This window comes from Ranitomeya variabilis, chromosome 4, assembly GCF_051348905.1.
Source record: "Ranitomeya variabilis isolate aRanVar5 chromosome 4, aRanVar5.hap1, whole genome shotgun sequence".
NCBI lineage: Eukaryota > Metazoa > Chordata > Amphibia > Anura > Dendrobatidae > Ranitomeya > Ranitomeya variabilis.
The window spans coordinates 567,094,401-567,120,784 of record NC_135235.1 but is presented as its reverse complement, the minus strand read 5'-3'; the positions used below and the strand labels follow the sequence as shown (position 1 = coordinate 567,120,784).

Below are 26,384 nucleotides of genomic sequence, written 5' to 3'. Positions count from 1 at the left end.
GCGATATTGCCTCCCGTACACACACTTTGTATCTCTCTCTTCCTGGGAGCATACCGATCAGATTGTAAATCATTTCAGGGGTCCTCAGGGTCTAAGGTCAGCCTAGCAAATCTCACCAGCTTTGCTGCAGCAGTCTTAGCTGCTCTCACTCTGGCTGATGTGAGGGGAGGAGGCGCCATGTTGGAAGGCATGCTATCTCGACTCTGTTACCTATGATGATTACTTTGCAGTGCATCTCTGTATATTCCAGGGAATTTCCCCAAGTCTTTGGTGCAAAGTAATTAGTTATTCACTACTAACAGCCGTGGAAACGACAGAATGCAGAGCGGAGCGACGATCAGTGCATGCATCCTCTTTGTCACATGTTTAGTGCGCTGACAAGATCTGTCTCCTTGCACCCATCAACAGCTGGGATTTTTCTGATTGGCTGATGACTTTTGATAACTGTAATATACCCTATCACAGTGATCAAAAGCCCTCAATATTTGTAAATATGGCAGCACTTGGACTGTGCCTCTCTCGTCTCTCCTTGTAGTTATGTGGGAGAGAAGAGAGATACACTACGTCCGAGGGCTGCCCTGTCAGTGAGGAATAAGTCACAAAAATCAAATTTCTATCTCCATGTTTATGCCCTAAACCTCATTGATCACTGCCCCCTTCTGTCACCCCATTTGTTCTATTAACTTTTGTTTTTTAATTTTTTGCAGTTATAGTTATTAGGGTTAGGGTTACAGAAAAAAAATGTACCGGTATATAAACAAAAATACTTGTGTTATATTCGGTTGAGATCTAGTAGTGTTAGATTAGCTTTAGGGCTAGTAATGTTAGATGAGGTTTAGTTGTTTTGTTAGGCAAGCGTATAAAATGACAATGGCCCGCAGAACATTCAGTGTGGAGCAAGCATACAGCCGACTTTGCTCCGGCAGTGAAACAGAATCTGCCTTTGAAGTAGAGCAATTTTCAGAGAGTGAGGACAACTCTTCCTCCAGGGGATCCCACAGCCCTATGATAGTGGAGTCGTTTGTCACTGCTGAAGCTTCAGAGGTAGGACTAAGTACCGCAGTCCCTTCACCGCTGCCCCCCTTTTTTTTTAGCAGCCCCTGATATAAAACTTGATGTAGCTAATTGTAATTGTAGCTTGGCCAGAAGACAGAGCTGCTGGCGCCGGAACAAACGAGATGCAGTGCCACCGAGGGCTCGCAGGCAGGTACATACCGTATATACGGTAACTCTCTGATTTAAGGGCATAAGAATTCAAAGTTTGAAAATTGCAATTGTCACAAATAAATCAAAGAAATTTTACCACTATCATAAAGTACAATATGTAAAAAAAAAAGTGTCTCGGAGCCAGTGGGATCTGTTGTAGCTTTCCAGAGTTATAACTACATGAAATGACACTGGTCAGAAGTGTAAAATTTGGCTTGGTCATTAAGGTCAAAATTGGCTCTGTCAATAAGGTGTTAAAGAAACCTCCATTTTTTTCCCCATCAACTTTTTTTTTTGAGACAATTGTATTTTTGTAATGCCACCATTTAATTACCATACAGTGTACGGAGAGACAGAAATTATGAGCTCTGGCATTTATGTTATTTTTCTGTTGATAGAGCTTTGTGGTGGTTTTTTTTTGCATGGTGAACTGTAGTTTCTATTTGTATTTACGACTTTTAGGTTACTTTTCCTAAAGGAGACAAAGTGACTGAAAGACAGCACTTCAGGACATTCGATGCACGTGAAAATAGAATATGTTAAAAGTGTTTTTTTTTTTTTTTTTAAATGTAATGGGAAAATTTCTGTACTTGGAATCGAAGATATTTTCAATCCAGGCAGTTGTAGGGAGGTGACAGCTGTATAGCACATCTGGCACCCTTTGTAGGAAACAGCTCCATACACTCACACGACATGATGTTCATGTATATCATCTGTTTGAAAGAGGTTAAATGTGGTCTGAACCTAGTTTATATTTTGTGCAATTTTGTAGCTGTGTACTGGAAAATCTAGGTGGTAAGAGAAAATCTTCTGCCAATGCCCAAAATGCAGCTTTTAGGCTATGTGCACACATTGCGGATCCGCAGCGGATTGGCCGCTGCGGATTCGTAGCAGTTTTTCCATGAGTTTACAGTACCATGTAAACCTATGGAAAACAAAATCAGCAGTGCACATGCTGCGGAAAAAAAACGCACGGAAATGTAGCGCTGTTTATTCCGCAGCATGTCAATTCTTTGTGCGGTTTACATATGCTCCATAATAGGAATCCGCAGGTGTAAAACCGCAGGTGGAATCCGCACAAAAAACGCAAAAAAATTGCGGTAATTCCGCAGGAAATCCGCAGTGCGTTTTACCTGCGGATTTACCAAAATCAGTCCGAAAAAATCCGCAGAGTAATTCTCAGCGTGTGCACATACCTTTATACTCATCTACATTCAAAGTATTGCAACAAAAATTGATATTTTGCAGATTTAACCCCTTAATAACCCCTTAATAACCGCCATATCTTTATTTATCTGTCTTTGGAAATATAACATCTAAATGAACCAGCAATAGTACTACTGTCCTGCATTGGTTATTTCTCTCTTTTTATACTGCCTAATATTTATAACTGATGAGATAAGACCTATTAGCCTATACTTATTCTGAGATAAGATATATTAGTCCATATCTTAATATTAGGCACATACCATAACGTCATCGATCTCTGCTCACAAACTGCACCCTAGTTATTAGGCATCAGGACTCACATCAACAAATCCTGAAATAAAATATTTGGTATATGAGAAAATCGATATATACCTTGCAGGTGTTATTTAAGCACTTTAGCACATTAGCACTTTAATGATTATTGGTGTCGGTGGTGGTGTTTTCTTTGGTAGTCCCCGCTAGGGTCTTAAGGGAGAGCCGTCGTTGAGTGGGGGTGTCATGTCGAAATTAGGGTGCCAACCTCCGCGGTAAGGTAGGGTGAGTCAGGGAGAGAGCACCCCCTCACCTATATACCTCTATCCTTTTAGTGTTAAGTTATATGGTTAAGTAATACTGTCTCCTGGTTTTTCCATTATATACGACCCCCATATTCACTTCAAACCTGGATAGGTCCCTGAAAAAAAAAAAAAAAGTACATTTCCTTGAAAAAATGAAAAATGACTGCACATTTTTAAACCTCCTAAAATGCTAGCAAAATAAAATAACATTTTTCAAAGGGTGCTGATCTAAAGCAGACATGAGTGAAATGTTATTAATGTTTTTCTGTGGTATGACTATCTGGATTAAAGGTATAATCATTCAAAGTTTGAAAATTGCATTTTTCTCAAATTTCCGTTTTTTTTTTTTTTTTTTTTAATATATAAATAAACACAAAACATATCAACCTAAATTTACTATTACCATAAATTACACTGTGCCACGAAAAAACAGTCTCAAAATCACTGGGATTTGTTGAAGCATTCCAGAGTTATTACTACATAAAATGACATTGGTCAGTTTTCAAACATTTGGCCTGGCCACTAAGGGGTTAAAAACCTGCACCACAGCTCATTTCAATTACATGTGCGTTTAATCTAACATGTAGAATGGTGCCTATTTCTTCAGTGAAGTAAACACTCTCTTGTAGGCTGTTCGTAAGCTGAATCTAATGCTGGACACAATCCCTCGTGAGGCAAGGAAAAGACTGATCTTCACTAAAGGCATGATGGCTAATATGTACGTATATAGCAACCCTTGTATAACCTTTGTATATATTGTTTAGATGTTAGCCAGTTAAGTACTTTTTCAATATATTTGTATGATTCCATCTCACTCAACCCCCCCCCAACTGACTTATCCATTAAAGTAAATGGCTGCTCCCTCTCCCCAGTCCCACAATCTCGCTGCCTCAGGGTAATCCTTGACCCTGATCTCTCCTTCAAACCACATATCCAAGCTCTCTGCACTTCCTTCAACCAACAATCTGCAAAAACACTAGTGCATGCCCTCATGATCTCCCGCCTTGACTACTGCAGTCATCTGCTCTGTGGCCTCCCCACTAACATTCTCGCACCCCTCCAATCTATAGTAAACTGTGCTGCCTGAGTAATCTACCTTTCCCCCCGCTATTCCCCAGCCTCTCCCCTCTGTCAATCCCTTCACTGGCTCCCCATTACCCAGAGACTCCAGTTCAGAACCCTAACCATGACATACAAAGCCATCCACAACTTGTGTCCTCCATACATCTGTGACCTAGTCTCAAAGGACTTGCCTGCACGCAACCTCCGATCTTCACAAGATCTCATTCTCTACTCCCTTCTTATCTCCTCTTCCCACAATCGCGTACAAGATTTCTCCCACGTATCCCCCCTGCTCTGGAACTCTACCTCGACATATCAGACTCTTGCCTACCATGGAAACCTTCAAAAAGAACTTGAAGACTCACCTATTCCGACAAACCTACAACCTGCAGTAACCACTGATCCACCAAACCACTGCACGACCAGCTCTACCCTCACCTACTGTATCATCACCAATCCCTTGTACATTGTGAGCCCTCGCGGGCAGGGTCCTCTCTCCTTCTGTACCAGTCGTGACTTGTATTGTTAAGATTACTGTGCTTGTTTTTTATTATGATATAACCACCCAAAGTCTTAATAAAAAATATCATGGCACTTTTAAACATGAAATTTAACCAAAAAGCGGACTTACATTACTTTAGCCGCAAAAAGAGAACCATGCAATCATTAATCATTATATAATAAATCTTTATTCAATATTATAAAATCAACAAAGCAACTATATCAAAAGAACAGAGTGTTCCAAGGGGACCAACCGATAACAACACCACTTAGATACCACAGCTTATCTACCATCCGATCAGGCAATATGTCCCATCAGAAAATGAATAAATTATATATCTAAAGTCACTAACTGATACTTCCTCAATGATGTAATATATAAATTGATAGCACATATCCCAATTATGCGGCTTATTATGTATACCCCTCCTCCCACGTAAAGCGCCATGGAATAAATGGCTCTATAATAATAAATAATAATAATTTCTACAATGAAAATAAAGGTTTGCCTCTTTTGGAATTACAATATTTCATGAATATTAACCCCTTGACCACCTTGTGTTTTTCTGTTTTTGGGTTGTTGTTTTTGGTTTCCTTTCTTCCCAGAGCCATACCTTTTTTATTTTTTCCATTAGTATAGTCGTATGAGGACTTGTTTTTTCTGGGAAAAGTTGTACTTTTTAATGACACTATTGGTTTTTCCGTATAGTGTACTGGGAAATGGGAAAAAATTCCAAGTATGGTGAAATTGCAAATAAAGTTTAATTCCACTATTGTTTTTTGGATTTTTTTTGTTTTTTTCACATCGAGTGTAAAATTAAAAATAAAATAAAACATCACATTATACTCACACCTATACTCTCACCTAACACCTCTGTGACATTTGCTCATCAGAGTTAGCTGTGGCCTGAGGCGACCCCTCACCCTGAAGGGCAGAAGAATATGACTTGCTACAGCGAGAGCGGGTCATTCTCTTCAGTGTGAGCTGTCGCCTCAGGCCACCGCTCACACTGATGAGCAAATGTGGCACAGATGGATTACAGTGTGGGATACTCTGGATTCTTTCAGCTTCAGACTGTTGAAAAATATTGTTTTGTATTTTTGTTTCTTTACAGGGGACAATGGCTTTGGTGTTAAGGTGAGTATAATGGGCAGCACGGTGGCGCAGTGGTTAGCACAGCAGCCTTGCAGCGCTGCAAAGAGTTTGTATGTTCTCTCCGTGTTTGCGTGGGTTTCCTCCGGGTACTCCGGTTTCCTCCCACATTCCAAAGACATACTGATAGGGATTTTAGATTGTGAGCCCCAACGGGGACAGCGATGATAATGTGTGCAACCTGTAAAACGCTGCGGAATATGTTAGCGCTATATAAAAATAAACATTATTATTAATGTGCCTTTTTTTTTATTTTATTTTTAATTTTACACTCAATGTAGATAGCGGGGGGCTGAATACAACTCTCAATATTGTCCCCTGCTCTTCAGCACCCGGGATCAGTGCGAATAGTACCATAGAATCATAGAATGTTAGAGTTGGAAGGAAATCAAGAGTCATCGTGTCAACCCCCTGCTCATGTGCAGTCTGTGATCTATTAGTATACCCAAGTCTTTTTCACATGTGCTATTGCTTAATTCTATTTCCCCATTCTATAGATATAATTTTCGTTTTTCTTGCCCAGATGTACAGTAGAATCTTACATTTCTTCCTGTTAAATACCATTCTCTTAGTCGCTGCCCATCGTTCAAGCTTATCTAGATCCTTAGGAATCCTTTTTCTGTCTTCTCTAGTGTTAGCGATCCCTCTTAGCTTTGTATCATTTGCAAATCGGATTAGTTTACCTTCATTTCCCTTATCTAGATCATTTATGAAAATGTTGAACCACAGTGGGGCCAGGACAGAGTCTTGTGGTACCCCACATGAAACACTGTTCTAGTTCGGTGTTCAACCAATATTACCACTCATTGAATACTATACTGAGCCAGTTATGAATCCACCTAACTGTAGCCTTGTCAATCTCATACTTGGTCATTTTATGAAATTCTTTGCTGAAGTTGAGATATACAAAACAGCTGACATGTGCCAGGAAAGATGTGGGCTTAGAGCCAGATCCCACATCAAAGGGAGGGACATGACATGCGCCGTACTAGTTCAGCGGTTGTCGTGAAGGAGTTAAAACTAATTAACTGTGGTTTATCACATCTTAGGGAAGCTGAGTTCAAATTCCCTAGCCACACCCAGGCCTGATTACTATCACACCTGTGCTCATTCAAGAAATCACTTAAATAAGACCTGCCTGACAAAGTGATGTAGACCAAAAGTTCCTCAAAAGCTAGACATCCTGCCACAAGTCAAAGAAATTCTGAACAAATGAGAAATAAAGTAATTGCGATTTATCAGTCTGGAAAAGGTTATTAAAGCCATTCCTAAAGCTTTGGGACTCCAGCAAACATAGAGCCATTACCCACAAATGGCAAAAAACATGGAACAGTGATGAACCTTCCTAGTAGTGGCCGGCCAACCAAAATTACCCCAAGAGTGCAGCGATGATTCATTCAAGAGGTCACAAAAGACCCCACAACAACATCAAAGATCTGCAGGCCATGCTTGCCTTAGTTAAGGTCAGTGTTCATGACTCCACCATAAGAGAGAGACTGGACAAAAATCATCAGCATTGCAGAGTTCCAAGACAAAAAACACTGCTGAGCTGAGCAATAAGAATATAAAGCTTGTCTCAGTTTTGCCAGAAAACATCTTGATAACTTTTGGGCAGAATACTCTGTGGACTAACAAGACAAAAGTTGAGCTTTTTGGAAGGGTTATGTCTCGTTACATCTGGTGTAGAAGTAACACAGTATTTCAGAAAAGGAACATCATACCAACAGTAAAATAGCATTGTGGTAGTAGATGGTCTGGGGCTGTTTTGCTGCTTTAGGACGTGGAAGACTTTTTGTGGTAAATGGAATTATGAATTTAGCTGTCTACTAGTGATGAGCGAACGTGCTGGGATAACATCTTATCCGAGCATGCTCAGGTGTTTTCCCGAGTATGTTGTAGTGCTCGTATATTATGTTCGCGTCCCTGTGGCTTAGACAGCCTCAACACATGTGGGGTGTAAGGAAAACATACACGAGAGCTGGGGGATACAGATATCTCCCCACCGTCTCCAATCTCTGACGGAGCTAACACAGTCACAGCTCTCTGGCGTCCCCTTTACCCTCAGATCAATCAAGGAACTGCCCCTAGGACAAGTAGTCGCAGGAGAGGCTGCCCTCTCATGTACTGGCTATCGGGGCACTCTGCAGTGAGGGTGGTATATATACAATATCACCTGTCCCAGGCCGGGAATATATATATATATATATATATATATATATATATATATATATATATAGGAAAAAAAAAAGGAAAACAGCACAAAAAAGTAACAAAAAAGTGGGACTTTTAATGCCTGAACGGCGTGGCGACGTTTCGGATTTTCCAATCCTTTTTCAAGCAGTGAATATACAAATGAAGCAAGTATATATAGCTGTTACAAATATTGCTTGCTAATTTGTTATTAAAAGATTATTTACATTTACACCATTAATATCAATGTGTTTTATATCGCAATAAGGTGCATCAATATATATTTTTCTCAGATAAAAATCCTCATAAAGTGACATTTGTGAAATAAAGTGCATCGTGACTGTGCCTAAAATACATTAATGATCAATTAAAATCTCACAGATGTCCCAATCTATCATAGAATCAGATCAGAGGCGTACTTACAAACAAAAACGCCACATGTATTCCACTCTCAGCGTCCTCCTAGAGTCACTGCGCATGTCTGTGACGTCTAGCAGAGGAAGCAGGGAATTGTGGTCGACGTCTGCGCACAACTATTCAGAAAACATCAGCGCCATCTTGAAAAAGGGAAAATGTAATGTCTTCAAGGGCAGAAGACAAAGAACAAAGATCCAAAAGCGATATATCAAATTCCAATAAGCGCTGACCGCTCATGTTAATGTTAAATGTAATATAAATATTTTTAATTTAATAATCATATATTTTATTTGGCTGATAGTCACACCATCAATATATCTATATAAAGGCACTCGCAACATCCCTATTAATTCAAAACTCCAATCATGTCTCAATGGCATAAATGGTCCGGACATAAGTCCAAGGAGGATGCATGAAAGCCCTCCCCAATCAAGTGGGGCTTCATGTACCAGAGCAGGGACACAAACAGAGTAGGGGGTGGACAATCCCCCTCAACTCACTTATGTCACCCATAAAACAAGGACCATATTTTATAGCCATAATAGAGTAAGAAGGAAGAAATAAAAAGGGAACAGGTGGGTGCCAATAATATTTTTTATTTGAAAAAAACTTTTTAAATGAGCTATTTTCTTTTCTTTGTTTCTTTTTCTCTCTCAAAAAACAATTAGAAACTTGTGCGCAGAATACGTCTCTACTTTCATAGATTGGGAAATCTGAAAAAGACAAATTAAAAATCTTTTTAACACATATATGAGAAAGGAAAGACATATTCACATATCCTATAGAACTTGACTAGTTTTAAAATCCACATTTAGTCCATGAGGTTTTAATGTATTAAGTTTTATAATCCACTCTAATTCTCTCTTTTTCAATAATCGCACCCGATCACCTCCTCTTCTCTGAACAGGGATCATATCAATGATGCGAAATCTCAATTGTTTTTCTGTGTGTGATTTTTCCACAAAGTGCTTGGACACAGGCAAATCCATACGTTTTTTCCTTATGGTATGTCGGTGTTGATTTATACGGGTTTTAAAATCACAAGTTGTTTCACCGACATACCATAAGGAATAAGGACACTGTAACAAATACACCACAAATTCAGAATCACAAGTCAGAAAATGCTGTATTCTATATTCTACACGAGTGACTGGGTGAACAAAACTTGACCCTTTGAGCATCATATTGCAATTGATGCATGACAAACATGGAAAACATCCTTTTCTACTCTGACCAGATATTGTAGTTTGATTAGATTTTTTAAAAGATCCAATGTCAGATTTAATTAAAGTGGAGCCAATGGTGCGGCTACGTTTATAAGAAAATATTGGCAAATTGGAAAATTCTGTCACATGTGGTAGACATCTTGATAGCATTCCCCAATGTTTACAGACAATCTTTGAAATTTCTTTACTTTCCTCACAAAAAGATGTTACAAAAGGTATACGTTTAATATCCTTCTTACAAAATTTCTTTTGTAGAAGGACATCTCTTTTCATCAAATCAACTTTATTTTTCTGTCTATGCAGCAGGTTATTGGGGTAGCCCCTATCTGAAAATTTCTTTAGGGTGATTTCCATCGATTTTTGCAAAGAATCTTCCTCGCTTTCAATTCGTTTGACCCTAATCAATTGGCTAAATGGGATTGATTCAATTGTTTTCTTAGGATGTTGACTGTTGAATAAAAGAAGGTCATTTTTATCAGTCATCTTTGAATACAGTTGAGTCATAAGTCTATTATTCTCGATTTTCACATTTACATCCAAAAATTGGATGTTTGTCCTTGAATGTACCAAAGTAAACTTAATTGTGTCATCAACTGTGTTCAAATAGTTATGAAATTCAATTAATGAGTTTTCTGTATCTGTCCAAATGAGGAAGATGTCGTCTATGTATCTCCACCACGCAGCCACATAGCTGAAGTGGGGAGACACATAGACGAGATCCTCCTCCAGGACACTCATGACGATATTCGCATAAGCCGGCGCCATATTTGCGCCCATGGCGACTCCTCGCACTTGAAAGTAAAAAATATCTCCAAATAAAAAATAATTCTTAGTTAATATTAGTTCAAGAAGATCTAAAATAAATCTTTTACTTCCTTCAGAGTATTGGGTATTTTGCAATTTTTTACTAACTGCTGTTAGACCTTTATTATTCTCAATTGACGTATAGAGAGAAGTTACGTCGAATGAGGCCAGTATGACTTCACCTGTTATCTCAATACCACCAACTTTCTCCAAAAAATCCGTTGTATCTCTTACAAAAGATTCTGTATGATTGGCAATAGGGTTCAAAATTCTATCTAAAAAAATTCCAATATGTGAAAAGATGGAGTCGCAGCCTGAAACAATAGGCCTGCCCGGAGGATGTATGAGAGACTTATGTATTTTAGGTAAAATATACATCACAGGAGTGATGGGAAACTCTATTGTCAAAAATTCAAAGACATCCTTATCAATAATTTGCCTCTCCAAGGCATCATCTAAGATAAATTTTATGTCTCTTGCAATGTCAAACTTTGGATCATAAGCAAGTCTCTCATACACCTCCGGGTCGGCAAGCTGTCTATAAATTTCATCCATATAATCTTTTTTGTTCATAATAACGACTGCACCACCTTTATCTGCACTCTTGATAATTATTTCATCATCCCGTGCCAATTCATACAGAGCCTCCATCTCACCTGCTGTCATATTTGGACACAAAAACTGGTTAGTACACTCTTTTTTAAAAATTTCTATATCTTGGTTAACTGCAAGAATAAAGGCATCAATCACAGAAGAATTATTTGGTGGGGTGAAGTTACTAGTTTTTTTTAAATTCAGCTGTTGTAGACTAAAATTGCAATTGAAAGGTTTTTCCAAATTTGGTTTATTAAAAAACCACTCTTTTAATTTGATCGATCTAAAGAATCGCTGAAGATCCATACTAAGTTGGAGCCAGTCCACATGTGTGCTTAGCCCAAAAGATAAACCTTTATTTAGAACTGATATTTGATTTTTACTAAGAGTCTTACTTGAAATATTAACAATCAGGTCTGTTCTTTGCTCCTTGTCGCCATCTGTTTTTCTGATGATTTGTTTTTCCCTTTTTTCCCTCTTTTGTTGTCTCCGGTGTTTTCTTCCTCCCCTTTTCCTGCTGCTTTCATTTTTTCTTTCAAAGGGTCTGGTCCTAAAAAAATTAATGTTAGATAATAAATTTCTATCATTATAACAATGAGGTCCATTTTTTTCCGTCCAATAACCTCTTTTTCTCCAATTGCCGGAATTGTCTCTTTGCCAATTATAGATGTTGCCATCTTTGTAGTCGTCCATGTCTCTGTTCCATTTTCTACGTTTTACATCCTCTAACTCAAGGCGCAACTTGTCTATTTTAATTTTTATAGATTCTTTGAAATTGTTCCATTCCTCCTCATTCAAAAGACTTTTTATTTCCAATTCTACCGATGATATATCACATTTCAATCTTTTAGTCTCTTGTTGTAGATATTCAACATTAAGGAGGATTATGTCCAGGCCGTACTTGTTAGAAATCATACTAAACTTAGTGCAGAAAAACGCATCATTTGACATCAAATTGGGGCGAATATTAGAGCGAAGCCCTCTAGGGATTTTTTTAACCTTATAGTATTCACTAAGGGTTATTAAATGTAGTTGTGCTGTAGTGAATTTTCTCATGACACTTTCATATTTAAGTTTCAAGTCATATAGGGATGGTGTACTCAAAAAGGTAGCATTACTTTCTACCCCTTCCAGTATTTTCTCCCCGTCTTCATTAGTATATGCAAAGACACCTGAATCAGGCATAGTTTTTTCCATGGCCCACACAGGAAAGTAAATTAAGCCAAAAATATGCAAAAGTTGTACTGAAAAAAACAGAAAAAATAAAAACAAAAAATTATAACAAAATGTATAATAAGTCCGATGCAAGTGGGACTTGCCACGTCGCCACGCCGTTCAGGCATTAAAAGTCCCACTTTTTTGTTACTTTTTTGTGCTGTTTTCCTTTTTTTTTTTTCCTATATTGCTGGAGCCGTTGCAACATTGGCTTGGGAAACTTTGCACTTCAAGTGTGGTAATATGATGCTGTTCTAATTTTTTCAAATATATCATGTGTTGTGGAACCTTGCATCGGACTTATTATACATTTTGTTATAATTTTTTGTTTTTATTTTTTCTGTTTTTTTCAGTACAACTTTTGCATATTTTTGGCTTAATTTACTTTCCTGTGTGGGCCATGGAAAAAACTATGCCTGATTCAGGTGTCTTTGCATATACTAATGAAGACGGGGAGAAAATACTGGAAGGGGTAGAAAGTAATGCTACCTTTTTGAGTACACCATCCCTATATGACTTGAAACTTAAATATGAAAGTGTCATGAGAAAATTCACTACAGCACAACTACATTTAATAACCCTTAGTGAATACTATAGGGTTAAAAAAATCCCTAGAGGGCTTCGCTCTAATATTCGCCCCAATTTGATGTCAAATGATGCGTTTTTCTGCACTAAGTTTAGTATGATTTCTAACAAGTACGGCCTGGACATAATCCTCCTTAATGTTGAATATCTACAACAAGAGACTAAAAGATTGAAATGTGATATATCATCGGTAGAATTGGAAATAAAAAGTCTTTTGAATGAGGAGGAATGGAACAATTTCAAAGAATCTATAAAAATTAAAATAGACAAGTTGCGCCTTGAGTTAGAGGATGTAAAACGTAGAAAATGGAACAGAGACATGGACGACTACAAAGATGGCAACATCTATAATTGGCAAAGAGACAATTCCGGCAATTGGAGAAAAAGAGGTTATTGGACGGAAAAAAATGGACCTCATTGTTATAATGATAGAAATTTATTATCTAACATTAATTTTTTTAGGACCAGACCCTTTGAAAGAAAAAATGAAAGCAGCAGGAAAAGGGGAGGAAGAAAACACCGGAGACAACAAAAGAGGGAAAAAAGGGAAAAACAAATCATCAGAAAAACAGATGGCGACAAGGAGCAAAGAACAGACCTGATTGTTAATATTTCAAGTAAGACTCTTAGTAAAAATCAAATATCAGTTCTAAATAAAGGTTTATCTTTTGGGCTAAGCACACATGTGGACTGGCTCCAACTTAGTATGGATCTTCAGCGATTCTTTAGATCGATCAAATTAAAAGAGTGGTTTTTTAATAAACCAAATTTGGAAAAACCTTTCAATTGCAATTTTAGTCTACAACAGCTGAATTTAAAAAAAACTAGTAACTTCACCCCACCAAATAATTCTTCTGTGATTGATGCCTTTATTCTTGCAGTTAACCAAGATATAGAAATTTTTAAAAAAGAGTGTACTAACCAGTTTTTGTGTCCAAATATGACAGCAGGTGAGATGGAGGCTCTGTATGAATTGGCACGGGATGATGAAATAATTATCAAGAGTGCAGATAAAGGTGGTGCAGTCGTTATTATGAACAAAAAAGATTATATGGATGAAATTTATAGACAGCTTGCCGACCCGGAGGTGTATGAGAGACTTGCTTATGATCCAAAGTTTGACATTGCAAGAGACATAAAATTTATCTTAGATGATGCCTTGGAGAGGCAAATTATTGATAAGGATGTCTTTGAATTTTTGACAATAGAGTTTCCCATCACTCCTGTGATGTATATTTTACCTAAAATACATAAGTCTCTCATACATCCTCCGGGCAGGCCTATTGTTTCAGGCTGCGACTCCATCTTTTCACATATTGGAATTTTTTTAGATAGAATTTTGAACCCTATTGCCAATCATACAGAATCTTTTGTAAGAGATACAACGGATTTTTTGGAGAAAGTTGGTGGTATTGAGATAACAGGTGAAGTCATACTGGCCTCATTCGACGTAACTTCTCTCTATACGTCAATTGAGAATAATAAAGGTCTAACAGCAGTTAGTAAAAAATTGCAAAATACCCAATACTCTGAAGGAAGTAAAAGATTTATTTTAGATCTTCTTGAACTAATATTAACTAAGAATTATTTTTTATTTGGAGATATTTTTTACTTTCAAGTGCGAGGAGTCGCCATGGGCGCAAATATGGCGCCGGCTTATGCGAATATCGTCATGAGTGTCCTGGAGGAGGATCTCGTCTATGTGTCTCCCCACTTCAGCTATGTGGCTGCGTGGTGGAGATACATAGACGACATCTTCCTCATTTGGACAGATACAGAAAACTCATTAATTGAATTTCATAACTATTTGAACACAGTTGATGACACAATTAAGTTTACTTTGGTACATTCAAGGACAAACATCCAATTTTTGGATGTAAATGTGAAAATCGAGAATAATAGACTTATGACTCAACTGTATTCAAAGATGACTGATAAAAATGACCTTCTTTTATTCAACAGTCAACATCCTAAGAAAACAATTGAATCAATCCCATTTAGCCAATTGATTAGGGTCAAACGAATTGAAAGCGAGGAAGATTCTTTGCAAAAATCGATGGAAAGCACCCTAAAGAAATTTTCAGATAGGGGCTACCCCAATAACCTGCTGCATAGACAGAAAAATAAAGTTGATTTGATGAAAAGAGATGTCCTTCTACAAAAGAAATTTTGTAAGAAGGATATTAAACGTATACCTTTTGTAACATCTTTTTGTGAGGAAAGTAAAGAAATTTCAAAGATTGTCTGTAAACATTGGGGAATGCTATCAAGATGTCTACCACATGTGACAGAATTTTCCAATTTGCCAATATTTTCTTATAAACGTAGCCGCACCATTGGCTCCACTTTAATTAAATCTGACATTGGATCTTTTAAAAAATCTAATCAAACTACAATATCTGGTCAGAGTAGAAAAGGATGTTTTCCATGTTTGTCATGCATCAATTGCAATATGATGCTCAAAGGGTCAAGTTTTGTTCACCCAGTCACTCGTGTAGAATATAGAATACAGCATTTTCTGACTTGTGATTCTGAATTTGTGGTGTATTTGTTACAGTGTCCTTATTCCTTATGGTATGTCGGTGAAACAACTTGTGATTTTAAAACCCGTATAAATCAACACCGACATACCATAAGGAAAAAACGTATGGATTTGCCTGTGTCCAAGCACTTTGTGGAAAAATCACACACAGAAAAACAATTGAGATTTCGCATCATTGATATGATCCCTGTTCAGAGAAGAGGAGGTGATCGGGTGCGATTATTGAAAAAGAGAGAATTAGAGTGGATTATAAAACTTAATACATTAAAACCTCATGGACTAAATGTGGATTTTAAAACTAGTCAAGTTCTATAGGATATGTGAATATGTCTTTCCTTTCTCATATATGTGTTAAAAAGATTTTTAATTTGTCTTTTTCAGATTTCCCAATCTATGAAAGTAGAGACGTATTCTGCGCACAAGTTTCTAATTGTTTTTTGAGAGAGAAAAAGAAACAAAGAAAAGAAAATAGCTCATTTAAAAAGTTTTTTTCAAATAAAAAATATTATTGGCACCCACCTGTTCCCTTTTTATTTCTTCCTTCTTACTCTATTATGGCTATAAAATATGGTCCTTGTTTTATGGGTGACATAAGTGAGTTGAGGGGGATTGTCCACCCCCTACTCTGTTTGTGTCCCTGCTCTGGTACATGAAGCCCCACTTGATTGGGGAGGGCTTTCATGCATCCTCCTTGGACTTATGTCCGGACCATTTATGCCATTGAGACATGATTGGAGTTTTGAATTAATAGGGATGTTGCGGGTGCCTTTATATAGATATATTGATGGTGTGACTATCAGCCAAATAAAATATATGATTATTAAATTAAAAATATTTATATTACATTTAACATTAACATGAGCGGTCAGCGCTTATTGGAATTTGATATATCGCTTTTGGATCTTTGTTCTTTGTCTTCTGCCCTTGAAGACATTACATTTTCCCTTTTTCAAGATGGCGCTGATGTTTTCTGAATAGTTGTGCGCAGACGTCGACCACAATTCCCTGCTTCCTCTGCTAGACGTCACAGACATGCGCAGTGACTCTAGGAGGACGCTGAGAGTGGAATACATGTGGCGTTTTTGTTTGTAAGTACGCCTCTGATCTGATTCTATGATAGATTGGGACATCTGTGAGATTTTAATTGATCATTAATGTATTTTAGGCACAGTCACGATGCACTTTATTTCACAAATGTCACTTTATGAGGATTTTTATCTGAGAAAAATATATATTGATGCACCTTATTGCGATATAAAACACATTGATATTAATGGTGTAAATGTAAATAATCTTTTAATAACAAATTAGCAAGCAATATTTGTAACAGCTATATATACTTGCTTCATTTGTATATTCACTGCTTGAAAAAGGATTGGAAAATCCGAAACGTCGCCACGCCGTTCAGGCATTAAAAGTCCCACTTTTTTGTTACTTTTTTGTGCTGTTTTCCTTTTTTTTTTTCCTATATTGCTGGAGCCGTTGCAACATTGGCTTGGGAAACTTTGCACTTCAAGTGTGGTAATATGATGCTGTTCTAATTTTTTCAAATATATATATATATATATATATATATATATATATATATATATATATACACTCACCGGCCACTTTATTAGGTACACCATGCTAGTAACGGGTTGGACCCCCTGTTGCCTTCAGAACTGCCTCAATTCTTCGTGGCATAGATTCAACAAGGTGCTGGAAGCATTCCTCAGAGATTTTGGTCCATATTGACATGATGGCATCACACAGTTGCCGCAGATTTGTCGGCTGCACATCCCAAAGATGCTCCATACAAGGCAGGATGGATCCATGCTTTCATGTTGTTTACGCCAAATTCTGACCCTACCATCCGAATGTCGCAGCAGAAATCGAGACTCATCAGACCAAGCAACGTTTTTCCAATCTTCTACTGTCCAATTTCGATGAGCTTGTACAAATTGTAGCCTCAGTTTCCTGTTCTTAGCTGAAAGGAGTGGTACCCGGTGTGGTCTTCTGCTGCTGTAGCCCATCTGCCTCAAAGTTCGACGCACTATGCGTTCAGAGATGCTCTTAGGCCTACCTTGGTTGTAACGGGTGGCGATTTGAGTCACTGTTGCCTTTCTATCAGCTCGAACCAGTCTGCCCATTCTCCTCTGACCTCTGGCATCAACAAGGCATTTCCGCCCACAGAACTGCCGCTCACTGGATTTTTTTTCTTTTTCGGACCATTCTCTGTAAACCCTAGAGATGGTTGTGCGTGAAAATCCCAGTAGATCAGCAGTTTCTGAAATACTCAGACCAGCCCTTCTGGCACCAACAACCATGCCACGTTCAAAGGCACTCAAATCACCTTTCTTCCCCATACTGATGCTCGGTTTGAACTGCAGGAGATTGTCTTGACCATGTCTACATGCCTAAATGCACTGAGTTGCCGCCATGTGATTGGCTGATTAGAAATTAAGTGTTAACAAGAAGTTGGACAGGTGTACCTAATAAAGTGGCCGGTGAGTGTATATATATACTAGATGGTGGCCCGATTCTAACGCATCGGGTATTCTAGAATATGTATGTATGTATGTATATAGCAGCCACATAGTATATAACACAGGCCACGTAGTATATAGGAGCCATGTAGTATATAGCAGACAAATGCTACGTGGCCTGTGTTATATACTATGTGGATGCTATATACAGTGCCTACAAGTAGTATTCAACCCCCTGCAGATTTAGCAGGTTTACACATTTGGAATTAACTTGGCATTGTGACATTTGGACTGTAGATCAGCCTGGAAGTGTGAAATGCACTGCAGCAAAAAAGAATGTTATTTCTTTGTTTATTTTTTTTTTTAAATTGTGAAAAGTATTTTCAGAGGGTCATTTATTATTCAACCCCTCAACCCACCAGAATTCTGTTTGGTTCCCCTAAAGTATTAAGAAGTAGTTCAGGCACAAAGAACAATGAGCTTCACATGTTTGGATTAATTATCTCTTTTTCCAGCTTTTTCTGACTATTTAAGACCCTCCCCAAACTTGTGAACAGCACTCATACATGGTCAACATGGGAAAGACAAAGGAGCATTCCAAGGCCATCAGAGACAAGATCGTGGAGGGTCACAAGGCTGGCAAGGGGTACAAACCCCTTTCCAAGGAGTTGGGCCTACCTGTCTCCACTGTTGGGAGCATCATCAGGAAGTGGAAGGCTTATGGAACTACTGTTAGCCTTCCATGGCCTGGACAGCCTTTGAAAGTTTCCTCCCGTGCCGAGGCCAGGCTTGTCCTAAGAGTCTAGGCTAACCAAAGGACAACAAGGAAGGAGCTCCGGGAAGATCTCATGGCAGTGGGGACATTGGTTTCAGTCAATACCATAAGTAACGTACTCCACCGCAATGGTCTCCGTTCCAGACGAGCCCGTAAGGTACCTTTACTTTCAAAGCGTCATGTCAAGGCTCGTCTACAGTTTGCTCATGATCACTTGGAGGACTCTGAGAATGACTGGTTCAAGGTTCTCTGGTCTGATGAGACCAAGATCGAGATCTTTGGTGCCAACCACACACGTGACGTTTGGAGACTGGATGGCACTGCATACGACCCCAAGAATACCATCCCTACAGTCAAGCATGGTGGTGGCAGCATCATGCTGTGGGGCTGTTTCTCAGCCAAGGGGCCTGGCCATCTGGTCCGCATCCATGGGAAGATGGATAGCACGGCCTACCTGGAGATTTTGGCCAAGAACCTCCGCTCCTCCATCAAGGATCTTAAGATAGGTCGTCATTTCATCTTCCAACAAGACAACGACCCAAAGCACACAGCCAAGAAAACCAAGGCCTGGTTCAAGAGGCAAAAAATCAAGGTGTTGCAGTGGCCTAGTCAGTCTCCTGACCTTAACCCAATTGAAAACTTGTGGAAGGAGCTCAAGATTAAAGTCCACATGAGACACCCAAAGAACCTAGATAACTTGGAGAAGATCTGCATGGAGGAGTGGGCCAAGATAACTCCAGAGACCTGTGCCGGCCTGATCAAGTCTTATAAAAGACGATTATTAGCTGTAATTGCAAACAAAGGTTATTCCACAAAATATTAAACCTAGGGGTTGAATAATAATTGACCCACACTTTTATGTTTAAAATTTATAAAAATTTAACTGAGCAACAAAACTTTTTGGTTTGTAAGATTTATGCATCTGTTAATAAATCCTGCTCTTGTTTGAAGTTTGAAGGCTCTAACTTATTTGCATCTTATTAAACCTACTAAATCTGCAGGGGGTTGAATACTACTTGTAGGCATTGTACATACATACATATTGTAGAATAGCCGATGCGTTAATACAGGCCACGCAGTATATAACAGCGGCCACGCAGTATATAACACAGCCCAAACAGTATATAACACAGCCCACGTACTATATAACACAGCCCACGCAGTATATAGCAGCCACGCAGTTAATAACACAGGTGACGTAGTATATGACAGGCCACGCAGTATATAACACAGGGTACGTATATAGCACAGCCCTCGCAGTATATAACACAGCCCATGCAGTATATAACACTGCCCATGTAGTATATAGCACAGCCCCCCGCAGTATATCACACAGCCCATATAGTATATAGCACAGCCCCCACAGTATATCACACAGCCCACGCAGTATATAGCAGCCACGCAGTATATAACACAGGCGACGTATATAAGACAGGCCACGCAGTATATAACACAGGGCACGTAGTATATAGCACAGCCCCCGCAGTATATCACACAGCCCACGCAGTATATAACACTTCCCATGTAGTATATAACACAGCACCCGCAGTATATCACACAGCCCACGCAGTATATCACACTGCCCATGTATTATATAGCACAGCCGCCGCAGTATATCACAGCCTACGTAGTATATAAACACAGGGCACGTGGTATATAGCACAGGCCCGCAGTATATCACACAGCCCACGCAGTATATCACACTGCCCATGTATTATATAGCACAGCCGCCGCAGTATATCACAGCCTACGTAGTATATAAACACAGGGCACGTGGTATATAGCACAGGCCCGCAGTATATCACACTGCCCAAGTAGTATATAACACAGCCCCCGCAGTATATCACACTGCCCATGTAGTATATCGCACAGCCCCCGCAGTATATCACACAGCCCCCGCAGTATATCACTGCCCATGTAGTATATTGCACAGCCCCCGCAGTATATCACACAGCCCACGCAGTATATCACACTGCCCATGTAGTATATAACAGCCCCCGCAGTATATCACACAGCCCACGCAGTATATCACACTGCCCATGTAGTATATTGCACAGCCCCCGCAGTGTATCACACTGCCCATGTAGTATATAACACTGCCCATGTAGTATATAGCACAGCCCCCGCAGTATATAACACTGGCCATGTAGTATATAGCACAGCCCCCACAGTATATCACACAGCCCTCGTAGTATATAACACTGCCCATGTATATAGCACAGCCCCCGCAGTATATCACACAGCCCACGCAGTATATCACACTGCCCATGTAGTATATAACAGCCCCCGCAGTATATCACACAGCCCACGTAGTATATAACACTGCCCATGTAGTATATAGCACAGCCCCCGCAGTATATCTCACAGCCCACGTAGTATATAACACTGCCCATGTAGTATATAGCACAGCCCCCCGCAGTATCACACAGCCCACGTACTATATAACCCTGCCCATGTAGTATATAGCACAGCCCCCGCAGAATATCACACAGCCCACGCAGTATATCACACTGCCCATGTAGTATATAGCACAGCCCCTGCAGTTTATCACACAGCCCATGTAGTATATAGCATCACCCCCGCAGTATATCATACTGCCCATGTAGTATATAGCACAGCCCTCGCAGTATATCACACAGCCCCCGCAGTATATCGCACTGCCCATGTAGTATATAGCACAGCCCTCGCAGTATATCACACTGCCCATGTAGTATATAGCACAGCCCCTGCAGTATACAGCACAGCCCACGCAGTATTTAGCAGTGTGGGCACCATATCCCTGAAGCTGTGGCGATGTGCGCACGGCTGCCGCCATCTTCCGTTCCCAGCATGCATTGCGAAATTACCCAGAAGTCTTCTGGGTAATTTCGCAATGCATCTCTGGGAACGGAAGATGGCGGCAGGCGCGAGCGCATCGTCGGACGACGGAGGGTGAGAATAGCTGTTTTTTTGTTTTTTTATTATTTTTAACATTACATCTTTTTACTAATTGATGCCGCATAGGCAGCATCAATAGTAAAAAGTTGGGGACACACAGGGTTAATAGCAGCGGTAACGGAGTGCGTTACCCACGGCATAACGCGGCCCGTTACTGCTGGCATTAACCCCGTGTGAGCGGTGACTGGAGGGGAGTATGCGGGCACCGGCCACTGACTGCAGGGGAGTAGGGAGGGACTAATTGGACTGTGCCCGTCGCTAATTGGTCGCGGCAGCCATGATAGGCAGCTGGTGAGAACAATCAGCGATGCGGGATTTCCGTGACGGAAGTTGCAGACAGAAAGACGGAAGTACCCTTTAGACAATTATATATATAGATATACAGTACAGACCAAAAGTCTGTGTAAGGGCTATTTGACCAAGAAAAAGAGTGATGGGGTGCTACGCCAGATGACCTGGCCTCCACAGTCACCAGACCAGAACCCAATCTAGATGGTTTGGGGTGAGCTGGACCGCAGAGTGAAGGCAAAAGGGCCAACAAGTGCTAAGCATCTCTGGGAAGTCCTTCAAGATTGTTGGAAGACCATTCACGGTGACTACCTCTTGAAGCTCATCAAGAGAATGCCAAGAGTGTGCAAAGCAGTCATCAAAGCAAAAGGTGGGTTCTTTGAAGAACCTAGTATATAAGACATAATTTCAGTTGTTTCACACTTTTTTGTTAAGTATATATCTCCACATGTGTAAATTCATAGTTTTGATGCCTTCAGTGTGAATGTACAATTCTCATAGTCATGAAAACACAGAAAAATCTTTAAATGAGAAGGTGTCCAAACTTTTGGTCTGTACTGTATATGTGTGTGTGTGTGTGTGTGTATATATATATATATATATATATATATATATATATATATATATATATATACTTACTAGATGGTGGCCTGATTCTAACGCATCGGGTATTGTAGAATATGTATGTCCACGTAGTATATTGCCCAGCCACGTAGTATATTGCCCAGCCACGTAGTATATTGCCCAGCCACATAGTATATTGCCCAGCCACGTAGTATATTGCCCAGTGACGTAGTATACAGCACAGAGCCACGTAGTATATTGCACAGCGACGTAGTATACAGCACAGAGCCACGTAGTATATTGCCCAGCCACGTAGTATGTTGCCCAGCTGCATAGTATATTGCCCAGCCACGTAGTATATTGCCCAGCCACGTATGTCACAGGTTAAAAAATAAACATACTCACCTTCCGAGGGCCCCTTGTAGTTCTGTCGCCTGTGTGCGGTGCAGGCGGCAGCTTCCGGTCCCAGGGTGTGATGACGTCACGGTGACATGACCGTGACGTCATGGCAGGTCCTTCTCGCACAGGCGCGCAGGACCTGTGATGACGTCGCGGTCACATAACTGTGACGTCATGGAAGGTCCTTCTCGCATACCATCCTTGCCACCGGAACCTGCCGCTTGCATGGAGCGGTCACCGGAGCGTCGCGAGGAACGGGAAAGGTGGCGGAAGGTGAGTATGTAATGATTTTTTATTTTTTAAATAATTTTTAACATTAAATCTTTTTACTATTGACGCTGCATAGGCAGCATCAATAGTAAAAACTTGGTGACACAGGGTTAATAGCGGCGGTAATGGAGTGAGTTACCCGCGGCATAATGCGGTCTGTTACCGCTGGCATTAACACTGTGTGAGCGGTGACTGCGGGGAGTATGGAGCGGGCGCCGGGCACTGACTGCAGGGGAGTAGGGAGGGACTAATCGGACTGTGGCCGTCGCTGATTGGTCGCGTCCGCCATCACAGGCAGATGGCGAGACCAATCAGCAACTTGGATTCCATGACAGACAGAGGCCGCGACCAATGAATATCCGTGACAGACAGATAGAAGGACAGACAGATGGAAGTGACCCTTAGACAATTATATAGTAGATAAACCACCGGTCCGTCACTGCCAGGATTCCCCAATAATACCAGAATGGTATGCTGCCACCAATTCCTCATTAGATATAAGCCTGGTACGTTAACAAGCTTATATCGGGTCAGAAACCAACCCGTGTATTTCTCCCAAGGGTGGGGGCCACTTAACCTCTGTCTGACCTCGGACGGGATAGTACGTTCGAGGTCAGATACCGCGCTTTGATGCAGGGCTCCGGCGGTGAGCCCGCATCAAAGCCGGGACATGTCAGCTGTTTTGAACAGCTGACATGTGCCTGAAATAGCGGCGGGTGAAATCGCGATTCACCCGCCGCTATTAACTAGTTAAATGCTGCTGTCAAATGCTGACAGCGGCATTTAACCGGCGCTTCCCCTTGTGGTCGGCGCTCATAGCACAACTGCATTTCTGCTGCATAGCAGCGATCTGATGATCGTTGCTATGTAGCAGAGCCAATCAAGTGGTGCCAGCTTCTAGCCTCCCATGGAGGCTATTGAAGCATGGCAAAAGTAAAAAAAAAATGTAAAAAAAAAAATATAAAAGTTTAAATCACCCCCCTTTCGCCCCATTCAAAATAAATCAATAAAAAAAAAAATCAAACCTACACATATTTGGTATTGCCGGGTTCAGAATTGCCCGATCTATGAATAAAAAAAAGGATTAACCTGATCGCTAAACGGCGTAGCGAGAAAAAAATTTGAAATGCCAGAATTATGGTTTTTTGGTCACCGCGACATTGCATTAAAATGCGATAACGGGCAATCAAAAGAACGTATCTGCACCAAAATGCTATCATTAAAAACGCCAGCTCAGCATGCAAAAAATAAGCCCTCACCCGACCCCAAATCATGAAAAATGGAGACGCTACGGGTATCGGAAAATGGCGCAAATTTATTTATTTTTTTTAGCAAAGTTTGGAATTTTTTGTCACCACTTAGATAAAAGAGAACCTAGACATGTTTGATGTCTATGAACTCGTAATGACCTGGAGAATCATAATGGCAGATCAGTTTTAGCATTTAGTCAACCTAGTAAAAAAGCCAATCAAAAAACAAGTGTGGGATTGCACTTTTTTTGCAATTTCACCACACTTCAAATTTTTTTCCCGTTTTCTAGTACACGTCATGCTAAAACCAATGATGTCGTTCAAAAGTACAACAAAAAATAAGCCCTCACATGGCCATATTGACGGAAAAATAAAAATGTTATGGCTCTGGGAAGAAGGCGAGCAAAAAACGAACACGGAAAAATGGAAAATCCCAAGGTCATGAAGGGGTTAAGGAGTGGAGGAAGATTTCTGGATAATCTATGGGCCTGAATTAGTAAATCCAAAATGGAGTCTTCCTAGTCTCTCACATGGGGATTGCCTATCAAATAGGTCTCAGTGGAAAAATAAAAAACCTATAGCTCTCAGAAAACAGCAATGCAAAAATAATAATTTTTTTCTGTGAAATATTTTTTTATTGTGTAAACGCGCCAAAACATAATACGCAATATAAATGTGGCATAGCTGTAATTGTACTGAGCTGAAGATTAAAGCTGCCTTATCAATTTTACCACAGGCGGAACGACATTAAAAAAAAAAGGAAACAATTCCTGAATTGCTGGTTTTTCTAACTCCCCAAAATCGGAATTGAAAACGATAAAAAGATATTACAATAATAATAATTAAATTTCTATAGCGCGAACATATTCTGCAGCATTTTAAATTTTACAGGGGGCTTGTACAGACAATGGACATTAAGCATAACAATAAACACAAAGATCAACAGATACTAAGGAATGAGGGCCCTGCTTGCCAGCTTACAATCTATGAGGAAATAGGGGAGACACAAAAGGTGGATGGTAAGAATTGCTTTCGTGGTTCAGACCAGCCATAATGTAAGAAATCGGGTGTTCATGTAATGCCTCATGAATCAATTATCAGCCAGAATACATAGAAGTACAGACACAGAAGGCTATTAAATGCATAAGGTGTACGAAAGCATAATGCAAGAAACTCTGACTGGTAAGGGGCCATGGATATTGGGCCCCCCCAGCCTAAAAAATAGCAGCCCGCAGCTACCCAGAAAAGGCGCATCTATTAGGGGTTAAATAAACACACACACAGTAAGAAAAAAGTATTTTAATGAAATAAAACACCACACAGTTTTGACCATATTTTTATTGTCCTGCCATTCCAAAGCGAAGCCCTCTTATCTTCTGTAAGAGAAATAAAATAAAAAAGCAAAAGTATACTTCCTGATCCGACGCAGTCCAATATACCGAGTGTCCCACGACGTATCTGGGGGGGACATAAAGCTTACAACCAGGAGCGATGCTAATGCGACCGCTCCCGGCTGTAAGTGACTGGGGAATGAATGAGATGGAGCGGGCGCAGGCTCAGTAACGAGCGGTGACGTCACCGAGCCTGCGCTCCCTCACTGCCTGACCTGAAGTTACCTCTGGACCATGGGAAAATGCCGAGGATACCGCAGGTAATGTATCTATTCTATTCTATATTCATTCTATCCTATCAATCTATCTATTCTATGTATTCATTCTATCTATCCTATCAATCCTATCTATTCATTCTATCTACAGGAAGTTGTTTTTTTTTCTCTGTGTGCACTCAACTTTATTGGCATGCACAAAGAGAAAAAAACGCAGCAAAAAAACGCACCTAAACCTTTTTGGTGCAGCTTATTTCCTGCCAAGATGATCTGTTTTTGCTGCAGAAAAAAACGCAGCAAAAACGCCCTGTGTGAACTTACCCTAATTGTACTGACCCGAAGAATAAAGTAATCACTTATACTGCACCAGGAACAGTGTAAAAAATAAGTAAAACCAATTCTTCACCTTTGGTTGATTTGTTCATTCTGATCGTCAAAGATGACAGTATGGCTTGGCTCACATTTTTCCTGCACTCTACGCTGAGCACTTACTCCTGGGTTTTCATGTAAATCTATGTGATTTAGAGAGAACCCCTGAACAGAAGATTCCTTATAGTGAAGCAGAT

General features: G+C 40.0%; 1 protein-coding gene across 3 annotated transcripts in view; it reads left to right on the top strand.

Annotated features, from left to right (window-relative positions):
• Positions 1–26,384, top strand: part of SYCP2 (synaptonemal complex protein 2) — a 551,324-nt gene that overhangs the window by 122,458 nt on the left and 402,482 nt on the right. For 2 of the 3 annotated variants that reach the window (XM_077252835.1, XM_077252834.1), the window contains one exon: positions 3,602–3,690. The exons of the other annotated variant lie outside the window; for it this stretch is intronic. In XM_077252835.1, coding sequence (XP_077108950.1) covers positions 3,602–3,690 — 89 coding nt within the window. The remainder of the gene's footprint in view (positions 1–3,601; positions 3,691–26,384) is intronic. 3 annotated transcript variants of the gene reach the window in all.